Source organism: Protomyctophum parallelum, assembly GCF_964188405.1.
Source record: "Protomyctophum parallelum genome assembly, chromosome: 13".
In the NCBI taxonomy this organism is placed as follows: Eukaryota; Metazoa; Chordata; class Actinopteri; order Myctophiformes; family Myctophidae; genus Protomyctophum; species Protomyctophum parallelum.
Window position 1 is genome coordinate 17,267,373 of NC_139708.1, and position 23,257 is coordinate 17,290,629.

General features: G+C 43.8%; 1 protein-coding gene across 2 annotated transcripts in view; it reads right to left on the reverse strand.

Moving 5' to 3' along the window:
• Positions 1–1,930: 1,930 nt before the first annotated feature.
• The window catches only part of rnd2 (Rho family GTPase 2), a 26,284-nt gene continuing 4,957 nt past the window's right edge, over positions 1,931–23,257 (reverse strand). Inside the window, exons 3-6 of one of the 2 annotated variants that reach the window (XR_014570141.1) lie at positions 9,509–9,618; positions 6,198–6,332; positions 2,732–3,226; positions 1,931–2,657 (exon numbers count right to left, since the gene is read on the reverse strand). Coding sequence is in view for 1 of the 2 variants with exons in the window: in XM_083779878.1 (XP_083636004.1) it covers positions 2,957–3,226; positions 6,198–6,332; positions 9,509–9,618 (515 nt within the window). In the remaining variant the exon portion in view is untranslated. Of the gene's footprint in view, positions 2,658–2,703; positions 3,227–6,197; positions 6,333–9,508; positions 9,619–23,257 lie in introns of those variants that run through there. The other variant, XM_083779878.1, reaches the window with a different exon arrangement.

The following is a 23,257-nucleotide window of genomic DNA, read 5'->3' on the forward strand; positions in this document are numbered from 1 at the left end:
GCGCCCCTCAATTCACACGGGTGTGATTGTATTTTATAATATTTGAATATGGAAGGTACAAAGGTATGGTGATGCGTTCAGTTAAAGCCAGAGTGCTACATGATGGCATTAGTACTGTAGGTCCACCTCACCACCTCCACTCATATGCAGTACTGTAGGTCCACCTCCACTCATATGCAGTACTGTAGGTCCACCTCCACTCATATGTAGTACTGTAGGTCCACCTCACCACCTCCACTCATATGCAGTACTGTAGGTCCACCTCCACTCATATGCAGTACTGTAGGTCCACCTCCACTCATATGCAGTACTGTAGGTCCACCTCCACTCATATGCAGTACTGTAGGTCCACCTCCACTCATATGCAGTACTGTAGGTCCACCTCCACTCATATGCAGTACTGTAGGTCCACCTCCACTCATATGCAGTACTGTAGGTCCACCTCCACTCATATGCAGTACTGTAGGTCCACCTCCACTCATATGCAGTACTGTAGGTCCACCTCCACTCATATGCAGTACTGTAGGTCCACCTCCACTCATATGCAGTACTGTAGGTCCACCTCCACTCATATGCAGTACTGTAGGTCCACCTCCACTCATATGCAGTACTGTAGGTCCACCTCCACTCATATGCAGTACTGTAGGTCCACCTCCACTCATATGCAGTACTGTAGGTCCACCTCACCACCTCCACTCATATGTAGTACTGTAGGTCCACCTCACCACCTCCACTCATATGTAGTACTGTAGGTCCACCTCCACTCATATGCAGTACTGTAGGTCCACCTCACCACCTCCACTCATATGTAGTACTGTAGGTCCACCTCCACTCATATGCAGTACTGATACACCACAGCAATCCACTGTCTGTGATGCTACACAGACCAAGTGGTTTGTGCAGACAGGATGGCTGACTAACCAACAGCCTGCTTTACACATGCAGCTGAGAGACGATACAATAAAAAAAGAACCAAGATCCAGACTGTTTTTCCTCAGAGGACAGAACGAGCATGTTGTCATCACCACTGACGGTTGGAAACCTATGTCCAAAGCCATTCATTTTCGGGAGAAAAAAAAAACCCTGTTGTGTTTCAATGGATCCAATTATGTAGTTAGTATTATTTAGTCTCAAGCTCTTACTACTATCCATTGGCTAAATAATTGTAAAACCCTCAGACAGACTTAACCACTTTCAACCTGATGTTCCTATTTTAACCACTTTCAACCTGATGTTCCTATTTTAACCACTTTCAACCTGATGTTCCTATTTTAACCACTTTCAACCTGATGTTCCTATTTTAACCACTTTCAACCTGATGTTCCTATTTTGGTAATGTCATTACAGGTGAAACCTTTAAAAAACCAGAGTAATAAAAATCACACCCGTGTGAAGTGAGGGCACTTTGTGTTGCCACAAATTTACATCAAATTTGGCGGACATTTTACCTAATTTCACTTTTACACAAGATTCTCATTCGGCGAAGTATAACATATGATATGCATATGCCATGCGTTAAATTAAAAAAAGAATTATCAGGAAATATGTAGATACATGTACAAGGTTTCTTCCGACATCATGTGACGTAAAGCTCCTCTTGTCTGAATCATTCCACATTTGAAGTCACTTTAGCGAAAACAGGTCTGTTTATTTAGCAGCTGCACATCTCTATGACTATGTGGACACAGGGTTAGTGGTAACCTTGGAAACTGCCAAGTGAAGCTTATAGGCGTGACATTAGCAGGATGGCTGACGGAACACGCACACAGATAAACACGCCGAACGTGTAGCTGTGAGGATAAGATGGATGCTGGTTTGTTCCAATTCAGTAATAATGAGACAATTAGTCAGACTGTGATAACTGTGTGCGCATTGGCATGGCCACACTGGTGGAATGAAAAAACTACAATGAATCAAAAAACTCCAGGCAGAAATTCTCATCTCCCTATGCAGACAAGCTGTTGCTTTATTTTAGACTCTAAGTGAAAATACAGCAAAATAGCCCTAATATTTTAATGCAATATTTTCCACAAATAAATAAAAACTGTTGCTGCTATTAATATAGCAATAACTGCAATAAGCTGAGTAAAGTCAAGGTCAAGGTGATTTGAGTTGATGAGAAGGATATAGTTAAGTAAAAAAAAAAAAAAAAAAAAGATATGTTGTGACTTTTCTTTTTCTAAAATGCACTTGTGGTTGTAATACTCCAAAAACGTCACAAAGACCTTCACAATATTCATTTCAATGCTCACAAAAAGCAATTTCAGGCCCTTGGCTTTCCTACGCCAGTTTCCCCCATTTTAGGCCTTCTCACTAAGATCCCTTTTCAGCACTATGGTACATAGCACAGGTTTGCCTCTGAAATATGGCAACAGGAATTGACTTGACAGAGTACAGTACAGCTAGGCAACAGTAACCAGTGTTCGCTGAAATTTTGTCTGAGCTTCATCCTCAAACACCCAAAGTCAATATATTCTTCCATGTCGGTCTCTTCGTCACAGCCCTGGTGCTGGAGAGGATTTAGGAAGTAATTTCTTTGCTAATATCCAGAACTCTGCAGCACAATGCCAGTATCTTCTCGTCCAGTGGGTTAGTCCGCTTTGCCACCGTTTAAAAAACAAAACAAATATGAAAACGGTTTAGAAAATAAGCACACACTTACACCCCCCCCCCCCCCACACACACACACACACACACACGCACACACACACACGCACACACACACACACACACACACACACACACACACACACACACACACACACACAAACACACACAAAGCATTTGTTTCCACAATGTGTATTTTCTTATTTTTCCTTAGTCCTCAGCAGTGCAAAAAATGAGAAAGAGATTTAAAAAAAAGAAGAAAAACAATAAATAGAGTTCCTCTGTTATATATTTCCATTTATATATATATATATATATATACTGTATATATATTTATATTGACTGGTCTCTACATGAGCACACAGCTCTTGGCCCGGTCCTTCCGCATCGCTGGGGCCGGCTCCATGTGTTCAGTCCGGCCCGGTAGGGGTGGCAGGGTCAGCTGGGACACTCGCTTCAGCCCCCTCCGAGAGCTGCTGCGTTTCAGCTGGGGCTTGTGTGGCCGCCTCACCGACGCCAACGTGGTGATATGGAACACGTCCCGCACGCTGTTCTCGGAGACCTTGGAGGTGCACTCCACGTAGGCCACCGCTCCCATCTGTCGAGCTATCATACTGCCCTGCAACGCCCAGACGGACAGATGGGAGCAAAAAACGGGGGGATTAGTTACAAACGACGTTCATGATTTTCATCAGTAAAAAGCCCAACCGATATACAGGTATATAGTTTGGCCAATATATCGTGGCCATTATTTTACATGTATTCTTACAACATCAGCAATTATGCAGCCAATATGTCCAGATTTGTAACCACTTTCAACCTGTACTGGTGTCTCTGTCTTGGGCATGTCAGTAAATGAAGAGAAAATTGTCATATCATTGGGTGAACATTTTCCAAATGCATTCACAACAGGCATCATCATCCCAACGGGCACGTGAGTGAGTGAGTAACGGCTGACTAATCAACTTCAAACGAGCCTAAGAGAGTGATGTGCCAATGGATCTCCATATCGTTGCTGTAGGGCAGAAACCTCTGTTTCCGTAAATGAATGTGCTACTTGATCATACTACAGCATCACACAAAAGTAGCAAAGGTAGCAGATCCACACACTGGAAACGTGAGTTTGCAGATCTGCTACTCTTTCAATTTCTTTATTTGAATCCTACAGTTTTGGACATAATACTTTTCCACCCGACAGAGATGATATGTAAAGCTCAGTGTACATTTAGAAATGTAAATCTATTAAACTAAAATACATTTAAAACTATCAATTACATTATCGCTGTGTGTGTTTTAGATGTGTTGATATCATCTCATGACTGCCGGTTTCTCTTTTTGGTGGTTGTGGTCTTTTATTTCTATCTATTGCTCCCACTCTGACACCCACAGATGACAGACATCACTGATCTTGACAGACAAATATCATAACATTACTTTTGACAGCACCCACGCCGGTGCACTCGTCTCCTGCTCTCCGGCTTTTATCCGCCCTGTCACGCACGCGTGTGCGCGCGTTAAAGTGCAGTATGCGTGCATTTCTAAAGAATGTCACATTTCTTGACACAGACACATAGTGACCTTCACTGTATCTCACATACCTCATGCCGGATCACATGTAGCTACAGTGAAAGCCTAAAGGATACTAGGAGAGGCAGCGATTCAGAGACCAAGATGTTAATCTAAACATGTCAAGAGACAAATGAAGCCACTCTATCTGAGGCATGAATAATGCAGCACCCCTGGCTCTCCAGTCTGGTGCTGAGTGACTGACTGGGGCATTAAGGAGGATCTGGAGGGGCGTAGAGCCTTCCGGGCCGGGGAAAACATTATCTATATAGCTATTTAGAGAGAGTAGACAAACCTCCACAAGAGTTACCCAGGGCAAAGTCACAATAGCCGGTTAATTGAGGCTGTAAAATGTTTGCTTTGAGATCAAATCAGCGAGCAAAATGTAATTTCCAGACCCTGTTCTCTCCCCCTTCCATTTCTACAGTAACCCTTCATCTCTCGTTTCACTATTTGACTTTAGTCTTTATTCACACTGCATCAACATGCACTAATGCAGTGACAGATGAGACAGGGACACCATTTCCCATGACCCCCCCCCCCCTGGGATTGCATGCACTCAAACACAGAGAGAGCTTTTCATACCCCTGGGGGCCTGGTTTGATTTTATCGAGGGTTACATATACGTATGAGAAGCATAGTTTTCATTAGGTGGAACGGTGGATTTACATTCAGTTTGCGGTGGCGACGGTGGTGGTGGTGGTGTGTGTGTGTGTGTGTGTGTGTGTGTGTGTGTGTGTGTGTGTCGGGGGGTGCGGGATGGGGTTGGGGGGTAAGAAGAGAAACTGTAGTGACAAGCAGAAAAAAAGCTCTTTCAGATCTCACGTCCGGAGTTCACAGAGTGGTCATTCTTGCCCGTGACTCCTGGCTCTGGTGTGGAATTCAATTTGAGATTGGCTATAGGATAAAGGATGCAAGCTATTGGATTGGAACGCCCAAGCAGTTTATTGGCCAAAGCTTTGGCGTCTGGCGTGTGACACACATTGCCTGTCTGTATTAGTGGGTCATATTTGAGTAGCTGCCTTAGTCAAAGAGTCTGACAAAACAATGGCCTTATAATAAGCCTTGTTGCAACACCAGTCCCCGGCGATATAACATTAGCTTCATGGCTTTGCAACTCTATCTTTTTATGCATCTTATTTACAGTAAACTGCCCTTTTTCCCAGCAGCTGATTTTTGTGAGGCTGTGTGTTCATTTAGCCTCCAGGCAAGCTCAGGGACAGCCATGAAAAAAACACTTCTTTGTTCTGCAGGCCTTTGTTCTGGAGGGGGACGAATAAGCCCCTCCACTTTTTGTGTGTCGTACACGGGAGTGCACAAAATGAACATGCAAAAAGCTGATTACAATTCACGGATTTACAGGACCGTTTATCAACCTCCCGAGCCCTCTTCTCTCTATTCCTGTGGCTTGGAGGTCATGGCGGCGTGTGATAAAAGGGCTCATTCATTTGTCAACGTCCATTTTCTATTCAACACGCATTTAGAAAATCCCTAAATCTGCATGAATATTTCATTTCAGAGAGGGGGGAAAATGTGACACGCATGCACACGCGCACACGCACACACGCACACACACACACACACACACACACACACACACACACACACACACACACACACACACACACACACACACACACACACACTTACTTTCGTAGGCCCTCAACACAAGCAACCTTACATCACCGTCAGCAAATTGCAGTCAAAACGCCAATCCCAGCAATATGTCCAGAGGGGTTTCATGCAGCTCTTACTCTACTGTAGTTGATTGCGTTTTGCGAGAGCCTCCTCTCACGCTCCCCTCCTGAGGGAGGCAATGGCATTGCTGATCCACGTTGGAAAAACTGCATATTATTGCTGGATTGGCTTCTAATTTCCTTTTTTGTGCCCCTTGTTGTTCTTCTATCCCTGTTGTTTCCTTCCGACTGGCTTCTCGATTTCCCTCTTGCTCTCCACCCCGTATCTCTTTCTCATTATTTATCATCCTCCCTGTCTGATATCCATCAAGCGCTCCCACCACTCACCTGCTCATGTGTGACGGGGATGAGGCGCTGCTTGGACAGTTCTCTCAGTGTGCTGACATCAGTCCTCATGTCCAGCTTGCAGCCCACCAGGACCACTTTGGCATTGGGACAAAACTCCTGAGTCTCCCCCTGCCACTGTGGATGGATAGATGAACAGAGAGAAAGAACAACATTAGTGTTTTCACCCACAGTTGCTATGCTGAAATCCACTGCAGGGGTTGAAGTGGGTTGGTGGTTGGGTTGTTGTGTTGAGCAGCGAAACAAGGCTACATTGAAAAGAAGTTTCCACTCCCTGGCCATGGATACCCTGGGCCCATACAGACAGACCAGTAGGTGACCTGAGCTGGATTAACCAGGGGAGAGACTCTTCTCTTTCACTTAAAAAGGTAATTATAAAATACATTACTAGTTCAATGTACCTACCACTAAGACCCATATACAGTACTTCGTCATATGATGCAATGTGACACATTATGAGCTTGTAGATTGACTAGAACAATGTTGAAAGATTTTCACCTACAATGACATACCCAAAAATAGGCAGTAGTTCCACAATATGATTGTGTTACTGCCATGTCGGAGACTGAATGAATAGCTGATGTTCAGTCCTATATATTTTGTATGGAGTGAGTTTGTTTTGCTGTGTCTAACAATGTGTCCTGCAGGTGTGTGTGTATTTTGAACAAGATAATTAAGGCTATTCTTCCTGCATTTAGGTCAGGTGTCTTCCATATGCATACATAGCCAACACATCTATTTCAAGTTGTGTACAGGAAAAGGTTGCACGTCTCTACCTGAGGCTCGGCATCACCACTGAAACTCAGCTGCACGAACATGCAATATTTTCCCTGCAACACTACGCAAAACAATTAACAGACATCAACTACAAATGCTTCAAATACTCCAGATGCCATGTGCAGAATGCAGGCATGTGCATTCATTCATCCGTCAAGTGGTGAAACACCTTTGACCTTTCAATCCCATCCCTGTTCATTCTAAATTACCCATTCAAAAACTTTGATTGTTTAACCCTCTCCTCTCTGTCCCCTCCCCCAGCTGTCATCCAGTGACCCCGGTGACACGTTAGCCCCTGGAGGTCAACAGTCTAATTTGGGATGGTGATTGTGCAACAGGTTTTCCATGTGCCCCAAGTTTCAAAGATTACCAGGGTGACAGCCAGTGAGCAAAGGTCACCACAGCCCCCCTGCCAGGGGCTTCATGGGAAAACCAAGAGCCTGATGGCAGAAAGCCATCCCTCTGTTGACAGGGTGCAGCGAGGCTTGCGAGAGACTCGTGGGTACAAAATAAAAAAAGAAGGTGTCCAGGGTTATATCCATAAAGTCTGTGGGAGCGTTTTAGCAGCTCCCCTCTTACCACTAAACACGTCAACAGGCCTGCCGTGGGAATGTCTTTGACTCGTAAGACGAGACGGTTCAAAAGGAAAACCGCCACACATGGCCTCAAGATGAGAGAGCGCTGAGCCGCGCACAGCCCGCTCTGCATGGCACACACGCACAAACAAACTAATTAAGAGGGGTGTTTCCTCGCATACTGTACAATAGATATTTCACAATGCTGACGCTCAAAAGCGTGTGTGCAGGCAGTGCACCTCCCCCACACTAACACAGTCTGCCAGTGGTAGTAAAAAGCGTGCCCATGATGACCAGACCACATTAAATCACCCCACCCTACAGCACCTTACCACCACTCCCCTAACTCTAGCATCATCAAAACATCGAAACCACCATTACAAAGGTTAATGAGCATCATCTTTCCTCCCATTATGAGTGAAACTCACATTTAAACTATTTTAAATCTGCAAGCTTAGAGAAGTATGAGGTGTAACAGTACACAGTAAAATCCTCTGTGCTAATTAATACTTGTAACTGTGAGAGGGTACAAACTACACATGTAACCAAATGGACTCGAAAGGGTTCATTTGGTTACATTTGTTCTCTCTCTGAGTTCAATGAAAACTGAGGATTTCACTGTGTGTACCCATAAACAAGGACCTGCAACAGCTGGTCTTTTGATTGAGTTGGCGTGGCTAATTTGCCACGATATTCCACTCCAGGCTCCACGATCCTTCCCCTCATTCTTGCCTCTGACCTTCCACTCCCCAGAGTGCCAGGGTCAAGTATCCATGGATGTTTTGATGGGATAAAGGAATGGAAGGCTCAAACCTCCTTTCTGGTGACTTACTCCATTGTTGAGCCATAAGAATGCTCTCTGCTGGCTCAGAAGAATATCCTCGCTGTCAGGTGGAAAACTTGTCCATATCGGTTTTCCTCCAAAACAGTTAAGTTTTAGTAAATGTAAAAAATACCCTGTCTTCCAATGGATCCAGGTTATTGTTTTACATTTTCTAAACAAACAAACAAACAAACAAACATAAAACTGTGTTCCAATGGATCTGAACAAAGGAGACATCAAGGCAGTTGATGTGTTCCATAATAGATGCCTATGAAGGATACTCTGTATACTTTGGCAAGATCACGTCAGTACTGAGACTGAGAACTGCTAGAAAGAGCTGAGATGAAGCCGCTGAGTGAGGAAGTGAAGCTGCTGGACAGAATGGACACATACTACGGCAGGACCATAAACAACAACTGCAACATAGCAATGACATGGGAATCAGAAGGGAAAAGAAGAAAGGGAAGACCAAAGACCACCTGGAGGCGTACCGTTGAGAAAAAAAAAAAAAAAAATCATGGTCTGAAGTGAGGACTGCAGAAGCTAACCGTGAAAAGTGGAAGCGCTCTGTGAAGGCTTTATGTGCATAAAGGTATGACGAAGTCGATAGGTAACAGATAACAATGGATCCAATATACTGTAGTTATTATTTAGTCACACGCTCTTGTAATATACTTTTTCATTGGTTAAGTATTTATAAAACACACACACACACACACACACACCTAACCACTTTCACCTTCACTTGAAAAGGAAAAAATAATCACTAATAGCTAAAAAATATCAGAGCTACAAGCTCACACTGCATTGGTTATTTTGCCACTTTTGTGTGACACTGTAGTATGACATAAAGGCTGAAATGTGGAGATACCGGTACACGGTTTCTGCCCGACAGCAACGATATACCGAATCTAAATATATGGCAATGATGAGGAAAATGCTTTAATTTTAATTTGTTGGTTACCTTTCCCATGTCATAACAAATGTTAGGATAATGTGTGTTTGATCTGGACTGAAGAGTTTCCACCTCAAATACAGTACACAAAGGAAAATAAAAAATAAAAGCAATCAACATAAAATTTTCAATCGACAGAAAAAAGAAAAGAACAAGCACCAACCTTTTTCATGACACTGTCCAAAGTCTCTGGGCGGCTGATGTCGAAGCAGATGAGGACCGCATCAGAGTCCGGATACGCCAGTGGCCGCACGTTGTCATAGTAGGAAGAACCTGTGGATATACATCATCAACATATGTTTAGGCCTGTCACAATCATTACCTCATCACCTAATCACACTTATTTGAAATAATCACAATTATGCTGCGCAATTGTACGAATCATCATAATCGTTTCCATGTTGAAATTTCTTTATTACGGAAATAGCAGATTTACTTAAGTTGTAATTACATTCCCAGGATTTCCCACTATTTTGTAAAAAAAAAAAGAAAAGAAAGGTCGTTAAATATGTCAGGCATTTCTTTGTATATTTAAGTTATTTGTCATATCAGTCCTGTGCCTAGTTTGTTTGTTTATGAAGCCTAAAAGCCAAAGTAATTTCTATTTATATGTTCAATGCCAAAAGCACAATTAATCACAATTTTTGAGGGGCGCTAGCCCATCCTATGCACAGCTTTGTTGTGTGTGATGATTTGATTGGCTGATGTTACAAGATCACATTTTTGACCTATCCATTTGGTTGCATCTGTGCACTCTCATGGTAAAATGAAAAACTGAGGAGAATTAGGAGCTATACAGTATACGCCATTACAACAGGGCCTGACGAGTACTTGCGTTGTGCTGATATAAACCTGTGTTGATTTCAGCAGCTGTGGTTGAATGTTGGAGTATGTTGGTCTCTTGGGCTTACACATGCATACAGCTGTGGGCCGGCTGCTCTTCAATCAGAGCTTAGGAGGAGTGGAGGGGGTTCTCCTCAGAGTACAGACACATGCATACTGTAGTAGATGCCCACGTCGCACACGCACACACGCTGACAAATAGGAGTCGATCCATAATCGTCAAATGACAACAAGTGTCAGCGCAAAAGGCCAAACAAAAGGTTGAACCCCTTCATTCCCTGCTCTCTGCTTCCGTGACCTGTCCCTTTAAGTTTAAAGTCTTCCGTGTTTGAGTTAGAAGCCAGTGCCTTGCACTCGTGCACATCTCTCTCCGCACATTCGTCCCTGCTTTTAATTTCAGTGTCATTTCTGTGCCACGGCGCATTCACGAGCCTCTCCGTGTTACCGCGTTTCCCCGCTGCTCTCATTAGGAGGCTCGTAAAGAATATCTGGGCTCTCTGTGGGAACATGGCAGGGGGCGGGGGGCTCACTGAGAGATGTCTGAAGCACTGCTCTTACAGTCGGATGGGAACTGCACCCTCCCCACGTCAACGTAGTGGCATGGATACTCTCAGGGAACAGCAACAACGTAATAGATTGTGTTATGACTGCTAGAAAGGGGCAGATCGTGTGAACCACATACAGTAGATGGCCTTACACTTAGTTGAGTTATTTCAGCCGCAGCATATAACTATAATAGCCATAAATTATTCTCACACTATTACCACACTTATAGCCATATCTGACACAATGGCAGACCAGCCAGTTAAAAGTGCCCCGTATTCTTTTGTCTGGCAGGGGCAATGGAGTCTAAACACAATGGCCACACGGCATGCCTGTTCTAGCATTACTATGTTCCCTTTGTTAATAATAGGAATGGGCTGCAACAATGGCTGCACGCGGCCGTAGCCCCAGTCATTGAGCTGGCGGTCCCATCCTGACCCCCCTGCCAATGCCCGCCCCAGTGAGAACAATGCAACAGGCGTCCTCTCAGAGCGTCCCCGGCTGCATATTTGAAGATGGATGGCTTTTGTTCATGTGACAGAATAAAAGGATTTGTCAGAGTAATCGAATCTCCAACAAGTGTATAACAATATCTGTCAAAAAGCTATCTGTTATACTTGTTTGTTCATTTACTTGTCCAGCGAGAGCAAGTATCGATTGATTTGATTCCTTCGTTCTTGAGGGCAACACTGGAAGAAAAATCTAGTCTAGCCTAAATAAAATAAATGTTGCTTTTTCTCACCCAGTCAGGAGAAATATCAAAGTTGAAACAATCCAGATTCACAATATAAAGACTATGTTTCTTTATGGCTAAAACAAGCAGTCTTCCCTGATGAACACATTTATCGATGTTGGGTTTTATTCATCTTATCTCCTGTTTTTTGAATGCCCTGGCCCCTGATCTTTCTTTAATTGTGTCTATTGTTTTGTTGATCCAGGAGCAACATGAACATCACTACTTTATTTATTACTTTATTCTCTGTTGAGCGCCTGGTTGTTCAATATTATCAATATTGCTGAGAGAGCAGGACAAACACACATGTACATAGACACAACATATAGACACACAGACAGCCACAAAATTGCAATCTCACGTATTCCAGTGCAACCGCAGGCTCTGATTAGAAGTGGTCACACATGGGACGCTGACGCTGCGTTTCACTACAACCTTTCACTACTCTATGTATCGCCGTGCAGCAGACCTGGACTGGGAGCATGGGAGAAGGAAGATTGATTGACTTTGACTAGTATGGTGGCAAGGGCAGGGTGCAGAGAGAGATCAGGAGAGAGAAGAGACAAGACAGGCACATTTCAGTGGCCAAGGGACTGAGAGATGTCATAAGAAGAACATTTGAGACTTTAGATGTGCAATTAAGACAGTATAAAGGGGCCTCCGGGATCAATTTGTTAATCCTACAGATCAAAATGATTGGCAGGCCACGTGAACAGTGGTCCATGTCACAGCACAGCAATTTACAGCTCTTCTGCCCTGAGCGACAGAGTGGCCATCTCAGCACTTCTGCAAAGTAAAAAAAAAAGGAGAGAAAGTCCTCTGAGGGAATGAAAGAGCGGAGGAGAAAAGTGCTTCGTGTAAAACAAGCCAAGCAAGCACAAATAAAAGCCAATCACCACAACCATCAAGAAGGAGATAAAGAAAAAGCCCCCCCACCCCCCTCCCCCACAAACGATAAAAGTGGGCGGGGCTATGGGGGAGTGGTGCAGACATGGTGGGCAGTGTGTGTTTGGGTAGGTAATGAAAGGCCTAGGCTCAGCACGACAGATCAAATAAAGGAGGTATGAAAGCTCTGTCTTGGCTATGGATAACTTTGGCTTGCGCCCATTCACCGTGCACTAGAACAAAAGGTCAATTGAATTCCAGACAGAGACAGGGTGAGATGGATAGGGCAGGATGGGGAGACACGGTGAGACGGAGGAGGAGGTGGAGGAAGAGGAGGACAAGGAAGAGGAGGACAAGGAAGAATGGGCGTAGCCTGGCAGTCCCAGTAAACTGACTGTCACCACCAACCACCGAGTTGGTCCCTGCCCTACTGTTACAAGGACCAAGGACAAGCACATAAAATACACAACTGATTTGCACCGGGCCAGTGAGAGAGGTTGGCAGCCAGCCCATCATATTTCCACGCTAATTAGGTGCCGCGTGGGAGGTTCTCTGAGCAAAGATGGCAGTAAAGTGCTCCTCTACCCAAAACGTCAGCAGAGCGTCATCAAAGGACACAAATATCCCACGGGATGCTGAGATGGAGAAGAACGAACTTAATGGCCTGTCCTGTAAAGGTAATACGGGGTGTACGTGTCACATCATGTGACTTTATATAAGCCAGACAAATCCACTCCTACACAGTACTTCGTCTCTAGTGCATCGATTTGTTTTGTTTTCTGTAAGAATATTCCTCGACTTGGTCCATGCCTATAGCCTAGTGCACTACAGGAGCAGCTGAACAGCAGCCCATTGTGAGGGAGAAGCCCAGAGGCTCTCTAATGTGTTCATGCACATATGGCAGGGAGTCCATGGCAACAAACAGCCTCATTAGGCCAAATACACACTCATGCGCACACAAAAACAGCCACGTAAAGACAAGGCATAAAGAAGCAAACTCTCTCATACAAGCGCAAATAAAGAGATGGAACGGTGACAGGCAATTGAGTTAGCCCCGGCCTATGAACACAAACACATTTAACACCACATACAGTATATCTGCTACTTTCTCTTGCCCTGCAGCTGTTTGCTTCTTGAAATCCACCTTCAAAGAACAGTACAACATTTCAGGTTGCGGTGGCCGAGTATCGTAGCAACCTGGAGGGATGCAAATGGTTCCTTTGTGAGGCAATGAAAGGAAGTGAAGGAGGAAGAGAGCAACAGAGCCGCAGAGAGAGCGAAGGAGTGAGGGAACCCGAGTTAGGAGAAATGCGTCCACTAATGACTCTGGTGTATTGATAGTTAAGAGGCCACTGAGAAAGGGTAGAGGGAGAGAGAGAGAGGACCAACCTTTAACAGGCTATGGAGCCCTTTCATTACTGTCCAAAACGTCCCGTTTTGGACAGAGGAGGAACTTTGTGTTGTAAATCTGCAAGGCTGTTTGTTACTCTTTCAGGTCAACACTGAAACAAATCTCAAAGTGTGATTTTACAGAGACAAAGCTAGGGGTAGAAAACAAGAGTGTGCTGCCAAAACATCAGCGAGAATGTGTAGTAGTTACTGTTGCTGCCCTGTCTGCGACCGTGTTGGCATATAAAACAGTATATTTATTAAGTCATAAGTACACGATAGGCATGCTATCAAGGCATACACCAGATTTCTTTTCCGCCAACTTCACCCGAAGCACAATGAACTTTCAGATCTGACTGTCAATACAGGCCAATTTTCATCTGGCCTTTAGAAATATTATGAATTGAACACCAATAAATGCATACCGGTATGTAATTTGCAGCCTCCAGAATAGAACGTCTGAGGAAGGGCTGCGGCCCGAAACGTTACCACTTCAGTAAAATAAATATCTGGGAGCAGAAAATGGCCTGCAGATTTCTTTCCTTTCTCCAAAATAGTCAAACACACAAACGCATGTCAGTTGAGTCCCATTCCAAGGAGCTCAGTCAATACATTTGCATATCAAATAAGCCCTCAGCCCAGCAAAATAAAAATCTGACCAAATATAAAGAACAATGCTTAAGAGTAGTGCTATTGCATGAAAGCTCTGAGTCCCAGATTACATTTCCCTGTCACATATAGGCATATATAGACACACACACACACACACACACACACACACACACACACACACACACACACACACACACACACACACACACACACACACACACACACACACACACACACACACACACACACACACACACACACACACACACACACACACACACACACACACACACAGAGAGAGATAAAGTCGCTGATCTGTAATAGAGATGGCTATGTCAACTTTTCAAAGGCATCAGCACACAGGTGGGACAGCAGGGGTGACAGCGGGTTAAATGGCATTTAACCTTCCATATCTGCAGCTTCCTCAGTGGGGATATCGATCAAAGCCCAGCCAACACCCCCCACCACACCCCACCCCACCCCCTTCGCTTCAGTTCACAAACGCAGCCTTTGAAGGGGCAGACAGCAGGCAGCTTGCGCGGATCTTCTCAGTGGCCTAACATTACTGTAGAGGAGTTAATACCCGCGCATCTCCTCCGTGTGCAGGTTGAAAGGAAGCTACCCGACTCCCCCCCCCCCCCCCCCCCCCCCCGACAACACAGGGAGGGGACACGGCCCGTTACTGCCCGTCTCCAGCTGTCCCGGGGATATGGTGATGGAGTGTGTGTGTCCTCTGTCTCCTTCCTCTTTGCTGCCCCCCACTCCCCACTCCCACCCGCCATTTCACCTGAGAGATAGCTATAGGCATTTCATCTCCTGCCGTTTGATCTGTATGTCTGTCTCAGGCTCAGGCTCACTCACGCTGCGACTCACTTCCTTTAAATATCAGATCATGCTGTTTCTGTTGTCACTCCATGCTCCCGACTCTGTCCATAACTTTCTCTTCCTTGTTCTAAAAAGAACACACACACACACACACACACACACACACACACACACACACACACACACACACACACACACACACACACACACACACACACACACACACACACACACACACACCAATCCTCTCTGTTCATTGGTTTGCACCCTGCAGCTTTTTATACAATTGCCTGTTTTTCTTTAGAAGTTATGGTTTGATGTTGTACTGATTAAAGGTCCTTTCAAACGGGCAGCGATGAACATAGACGTTGTCGCCTGCTCAAGAGGGGCACGACAGATCCAGAGGGACACAAGATAAAACGTAATGAACAAATGTTTATAGATATATGTCTTTTACAAGCTAAGAGAGTGATAGCATTGACCTGGAAGAGGCCAGACAAACCAAGTATTACACAGTGGTTCAAGGAATTGTCTTTATGTTTACCTTTGGAAAAGATTACATACATTCTTAAGGACAAACAAGAAATGTTTCAGGAGGTGTGGGGCCGTTTTATAAGATATATTAAGAACAATAATTTGTCACATTTAATGGATGGAGCTGAAGAGGAGTAGTGCTGTTGTCGTTTTTCTTTTTTGGTCATTGTTGTTTTCTTTGTACAAGTAATTTGGATGAAGCTGAAGAGGAGTACAGTGCTGTTGTTTTTCTTTTTTTGGTTATTGTTTTGCTTTCTTTATATGAGTAATTGTCTTGTAATGTTCATTGTTGTTTTTTGTATATTTGTATTTTGTGTGGGAAAAAGGAAAATCACTAAATACATTGTTGAAAAAGTGCGACAACCCAAGTGTAAAGAAAAAGCCAAACAGAATCCAGGTCTGGTGAGTCGCGGGCGTGTGCACGAAACGAGCATGGGCCCACGTAAATACGCTTGCGTTGTCGACTTCTCCGCACGCAGGTCTCATTGAAAATGAACTATAGGCGCATTAAATCACTGCCCGTTTGAAAGGACCTTAAATCCAAAATGATGTTGATGATGATGATGATGTTATTCCAATGAGATGTTTGTGTTTAGATGTATCTACAAGGTCATAGCACGCTGCAAGCTTGCAAATCTGCTATTTTTGAACATTTTTGACAAACAAGTAGTGTGAGAACTACTGATTTAGAAGGCATTTGTAGAATTGGACACTTACTGTAGAAGAATACACTCTTATTCTTCGTGTGAGGAAATCAAATAGCTGTGTGAACGGCTGGCTTGCAGTCAACTCTACGGAACACAAGCCAATTATATATTTATTTTTTTCCTTCTTTTTGTCTGTGTTCTGTTTCCTCTCAGAACAGCACACTTCAAGGTCAGACTACTGAAAGCAGCTGCAGAATCAAAATGTTTAGACAAGAAAAGATACACTAAATAACACCATTCAAACAAAGACGACAAGCAACTAAATTGTTCTTTTGCACACACAACCACTTCAACTTGTCAGGATTCTGGTTCATTGCAACATTCCCAATTTAGACTAGAAAGTCATATCATCAACTTAAAAAAAATGGGTGGGGTGAGGTCGTGAGGAGTGTAATATCCAGTTTCATCCTTTTATATTCTATAAAATACATAACAAATGGAAATAAATAGTAAATCATTTGGATACTCAGATATGTCAAATTAAAACGATATATTTTGTGGCTATAATCTAAACTTTATCTGCAAAGGTATATTCCCAAGTATGTTTTGGCCAATTCCAGTACTGTAATGTACTGTAATTCTGCAAACTGTTAATAAATATTTCAATAAAAATGTTGAAACAACAAAGTGAAATAGTATGCATGTGTGTGTTATGGGAAAGCTCAAGTGAACTAAAAGATCTATCCTTGCCTCCCAGGAGATAACGGAAGTGGGTCTGTAAAAGGATACCCAGTCAAATCCTGAGTATAACACACTCCATTTTTACACTCTCACCAGGGTTGGGACGCTTTATACTGTTATTCAAAAATATATTGTATTTGATAAGGCATGCATTGTTATAAAAAGTTTTAGCTTAAAAGAAAAACACCACCTTTTTCAGCTGCAATGATATTAAACATACTGTTCTTGGCTGTTAGGCGAGCTGTTGAGGGAATTTTCAACGCAGGCACTTTATTTATTTATTCATTTTAGTTTTAGCTTTTCCCACGCTGCAGGAAGAGCTTCACCCAAGTACGGTAAAGCTCGTATTGCAGTGTGCCTGAATGTGTGGGCAAAGCTTCACATTTGTTTCTTCATTGAAACTTTTGAGTGGGAAAAGTTTCAAAACATACCGGACCCAAAGGATTAATCAAAATACACATAGCGATCTTTATCGTTTTCATCATTAAACATAAACCAACTACTTCACAATGGTGCTGGTTAAGAGATTCACTGAAAAGAATGTTTTTATATTCACAGATAATCAACTAAAAATACAAATTCATGGCAGAGCACTTCCTGGTATTAATGTTTTGCGAGAAAACATGCCGGAGAAAATCTCCCTGGTGGATGCGATTTTTACAAGCAGCCCCTAGTTACGCACTGCAGCTATGTTCAGCAAATCAAACTGCCCGTTCATGTACACATTTTAAGAAATTACCAGACCACAAAAAAGTGTGTTAACAATTATTTTTTAGGGAATCCCAAAAATATGTAAAAACATGACATTTGAAGCTGAGGGACCTTAACAGTTAACACACAGGCTGGGTAGCCATCTACTCGAGTTCAAAATGAGAAGGAGGTGGATTACTGTGCAGCAATTGATTCAGCTCTGTTCTGAAAAGGTCCTTGTACTCAAACACACACACACACACACACACACACACACACACACACACACACACACACACACACACACACACACACACACACACACACACACACACACACACACACACACACACACACACACACTTTTATATTTTCTTTCAGCTGTAAAACAGCAGAGATCGGATGCTTTCACAGTTGCCTGGCTCTCATTCATTTTCTCTCTCTCTTTTTTAATCTCATGTCCCTGGCTGGGGACTTTCATTAGAGTAGTGACATTCAAAGATGCATTCTGGTCTCCAGCTATCTCTGTCTGATGGTGGAGAAGCGTATTCAGGCAACTTGTTATGAGCAAATTAATAGAGAGAAATTGTGAAGATTGAAAAAGGACATTCCCCTGGTCCATCTACGACACCCACACCCCTTCCCCCATCATGAAACTCACAATCCAGACACAACCCTATCATAGCCCTATCCATCCCAAGCCCACTCCTCCCCTGGGAGGCCCTCAGGAAGAACAGGCCACTACATCCAAGTGCAGTTCTACTTCCACAAAAGCAGAGGTAGAGAGAAGAAAGTATAATATACTTTCTTCTCTCTGCCTCTGCTTTTATATTATAAATAAAGTCATGCATAAATGATTGAAGCTGTGGTTCACGGGGGACATGGCAGACGAAGGGGAGCAGATTGAGGGGCTGGTGAAGGAGAGGAGGTGAGAGACCAGTCAGCCCTGATCCCCTTACGGTCGGCTGGGTGAACGCAGAGAGGGGCTTCGCTCTCGTGGAGGTGGAAGCTGGCGGGACAGATTGAGACACCGGCCCCTGGGAGCCTTACAGACACAGCCAGCAGTTTGAAGTGCGCTGATCAAAGTTGGTCACCACTGTGGGTTCTGCTGCGACTCGCCAGAGGGACCGGTCCAGAGGGAGGGATGGTGAGAGAGAGAGAGAGATATTTCCATAGTTCCCTGTGTGAGTCTCCACGCCAGTCAACCTGGCTGCATGACTCAATCGCTCAATGGTTGCTTGCTGCTGCATGGAAATAAATGCCTTTGAGTGGGAGTTAACCAGACAGCATTCAATGAAATATAAGTGACAAACTGACAACAGTAAATGGCGCATTTATATAGCACCTTTATCCAAGACGCTTTACATAGATTGTGCATTACATTCGCTCATTCACACACCGATGGGAGAGGAAACCATGCAACCACTACTCATCGGGAGCAATGTTCAGTGTCTTGCTCATGGGAACTGGGAACCTTCTGGTTCCGAAGTGAACCAACAGAAAGATGTCAGGGTTAATTAAAGGACCACTACACCTATTTTGAAACGTAGCTTCATATAAGTGCTCCTCACTAATGTTCACCGTCTCCTAACTTTGTGTATCAGAGGAGGCCAGGGCTGTGGGCAGTTCAGCGACCTGCCTAACAGTGACATGATCAACAGTAAGGCAGGTTTTTTTTTCATTTCAAACAAGCTATGTCATGTGTATAGTAAGGTCTGCATGTGGGGGGGGGGGGGGGGAGATAAAACATCACAGTCAGTTTTTGTGCGGCCCGTGTTCCTGGAGGACCCGAGTGGGTCAAGTCTCCCAGGTGCCACCATCAAACCTGAGCCACAATGCGACACAAAGCCTGAGGGCTCGGGTTCAGCAGGGCTGTAAGGGAATAGGCACAGATGTACACCTCTCCTTCTGTCTCCGTTTCCAACTTGTCAATGGTCTGGAACACTAGCTCCTCTTATAGCGTGGTCTACATGCACCCCCCTTCCCCCCATCATCCCATCCACCTACTCCCCCATCCACCCCTTTATACCCTAGCTAGCCTATTGGTCCAGGCAGCTGTTGTGCTTCCCAACATCATTGGGCCCCCTCCCAACAAAAACAAAACAAAACAAAATAATTCCAAGAGCTCCTCATGAACCTCCCACCCTGCCTCTGGTCAGCTGAGGCACAATAGGGAGGGGGGTGGGTGAGGGGGTTCAGGGCTGTTGAAATTCCCATACACTGACATGCGTAAGCACACACACGCACGCGCGCACACACACGCACACAGTACACACACACACACACACACACACACGTAAATGTTGTATCGTCACTGTCCAGCAGTAACCAGCCAACTCAATTTTTCAGGTTTTTAATTTCCCCCCCATAAATCAATGCTATTTAACACCCTTTACGCCTGTGTGTTGGTTAAAAGTTAGCTGGTTTCTGTGCAATATATATTTCTCGCATTCATCTGTGTTTTGTGTCTAAATCTTATCGAGGTATTACAATCCATAGATGTCTATTTTGGTTTTTCTGCCCCTTTCCTCTTGCTTGTTAATGAATGTCTGCATAACAGCTTGACAAACACGTAAGAAATTACACTGGGAGGCAGTTTCAAACTTGGGTCCTCACAACCCACATGGAGCATGTGGCATCCCCATACACAGTCAAATCCTCAGTGTTCATTCATCCATTTTTACTCTGAGAGTGTACTCTGTACTAGTGTCTCAGAGTTAAATGAACACTCTGGATTTCACTGTAACAACATTAATTACCGTCTGTCACTCATAATAATAGTCCTATTCTACCGCAGAGCTCCGCCAGTCTCCGTCAATGAGAGCTAATTAAAACCCCTTAAGTACTCTTTTTCTCAACATTACAAAACCCAAGTGCGCCTCATGGCAATGGCTGCCAAATGTTCAATCGCTAATAACTACTTGTTATACGATTACTCCTCGCTATCAGCAGTGTGCAGAACCGTTCAGCGCTGGACATGGTATTAAAACAAATTACCCAGCTTTGGCTGGTGCTCAGCGAGGTGCAGTTTGAGGCCCGATTCATACTTCGTCACACGGCAGTGTCTCTCGCCGAGAATAGCCGACCTACAAGCTCACAGCACATTTGGGCTTGAGCTTTTATGTCTGCTATTCTCAGCGAGCGACACTATGGCATGACGGAGCATGCATTAGGCTTGAGACTGCATCATGCAGCATGAGGCTCGCTGCCATATATACCGTCTCCACTTATTGTACCAGATATTGTTGTCTGACAGCTTGTATCGCCATATTTCATTTTTTTTTATTGTTTTTCCCCGCCATAACTAAAATCCTCTATTTTATAGTTTGTGATATGATACGAAAATAGCTACAAACTCCCTGTCTTTTTTTTTTACAAATGCGGGAGAATTAGAAATTCCCTGCATAGTGCATACAGTATGCCCAAAATAGGGAAGCCAGGTTTAAAGTGGTCAAGCCTGACGGTGGGTTTTATAAATACTTAAACCAATGAAAAGTATTAACAAGAGCCTAATAACTACATTGAATATTTTTTCTATTTAATAGGATTTTGGACATACATTGTCTTACATGGATAAAATAATTCATACAAGATCTGAGAGCTATTTTAAGATGATCCAACCTGAGCTGCAGTTCTTTTACAGGCGGGTAAACAACATGTGTGATGCTTTGTAGACACACGGAGACGAGCAGAACCTTTGGGTGTGTGCCCTGCGTGGACCAGGTGGCGGCAAGCAGCTTTGCATGGTTGTGTCAGCGTGCACGTGAGTCTTAGAGGTGTAAGTAAGTGTGTGTGTGTGTGTGTGTGTGTGCTTTTATGTGCCTCTGAGACTTGATATTTGGTGTGTTAATTATAGCCTGTATATATGTGTTACACAACTAGAGCTCAAACCGACACCTTCCTCCGCTTCACTTTGTCCCTGACCCTGACTTCAGGTCAGCACAGCCACCCTGACTAATGAGCTATCACAGTGACGGGGAACACGGATGAAGGAAAAGAACGGGGGATAAAAGAGAGAGAGACACTTTTTTGCCACTGCCCACAGCCTGGCAAACTGCAGCCTGACAGAATTCTCTGGTGCAGTAGTTAATTTAACACTCCATTTCTACACTATTAGGTCAGGGGTAATGGATTTTTGCACTGCAATGTTCTTTGTTGAACCTTTGCCACTTTCATGTTCAGAAACGTATTGCTTTTTAGTAGTAGTTTTTTACACAAAGAGTACAAGACTACTGGTGCTGGTATTCCTCTTATACAGAATAATTTAGTAGTGTCCCTTGAGCACCATGATGACCTTCTTGTAATAAATAGTGTATGAATCAGAGAGCCTTCCAGGGCTCCAGGGACATAGGCGTAGCAGGTTGCCACCCAGGATGTCTCTGAGCAGTAAAGTCGTCCAGCCCAGCAGCCTGGATTACAGCCTTTCTTCAAAGCCGCAGGTGCTCACCAGAGCATGGTGCAGTGGAGTGGGTAACAGTGTACGTTAGAATGGCTGGAAATGTACCACTTATGCCCTATATATACTTGAAGATGATGAAGACGAAGAGTGAAAATAGCCGGTTATAACGATGACATGCCCAAAATAGGAATGTTAGATTGAAAGTGGTTTCGAAAGGGTGAAATGCCCCAAAATATTATATTAAAAACATGTCTAATCACAATACCTTCGTTCGTTTTTCTATTAGTACAATATACTGTATGTTACAAAGAAATGCTGTACATTGTGGTCTGTTTTTCCCATTTTTAATAAAGAAATCACTAAAAGCAGATAAAAAATCACACCCGTGTGAACTTGAAGTGAGGGACGCTAATATATTAATGTCTAACTATGTTGCTATGATTAGGTGATGTAATGTTGATGTAAAACAAACACAGACCAAACAAACTCTGTCCATTGTCAATGGCTAGTGCCCCTCAAAAATAGCAGCTCTATATAATAAGCACATGTGATTTGATATTTTTGAGGGGCGATAGCCCCTCCTATGTCCAGCTTTTGGTGTGTAACCCAAATTTTGTTACAGTTTGTAACGCCAACATTAAATGCCATTGACAACACAAACATTGCGTAACAAAACATTGATGACGAAGGTGAGGATGCAAATTGTGATTGGCCGGAATGAGATGATGTATGATGATGTACGATCATGATAAGAGCGCCCCTCACTTCACACAGGTCTGATTTTTATCATTTTGTATGACAACTGGTTAATCAGTTGATGTTGACTCTTAAAAGTGTAAAAAACTTTATCCAAAGAATCAGGGTTCTCGAGTATTTGATTAATCGAGAAAGTCAATGATAGCATAATCGAACATAATCAATCGTTTCAACCCTAGTACTGCCTGAAAGAGAGGCTACATGCTTATCCCAAATCTGCCAGGCCGTGGGCTGAGAGCTTTGAGGGAGAGATGGCATACTATATTCCCCTTATAACTGAGCCTAGGTCCACAGCAGAGAACACGGTCAACCCTC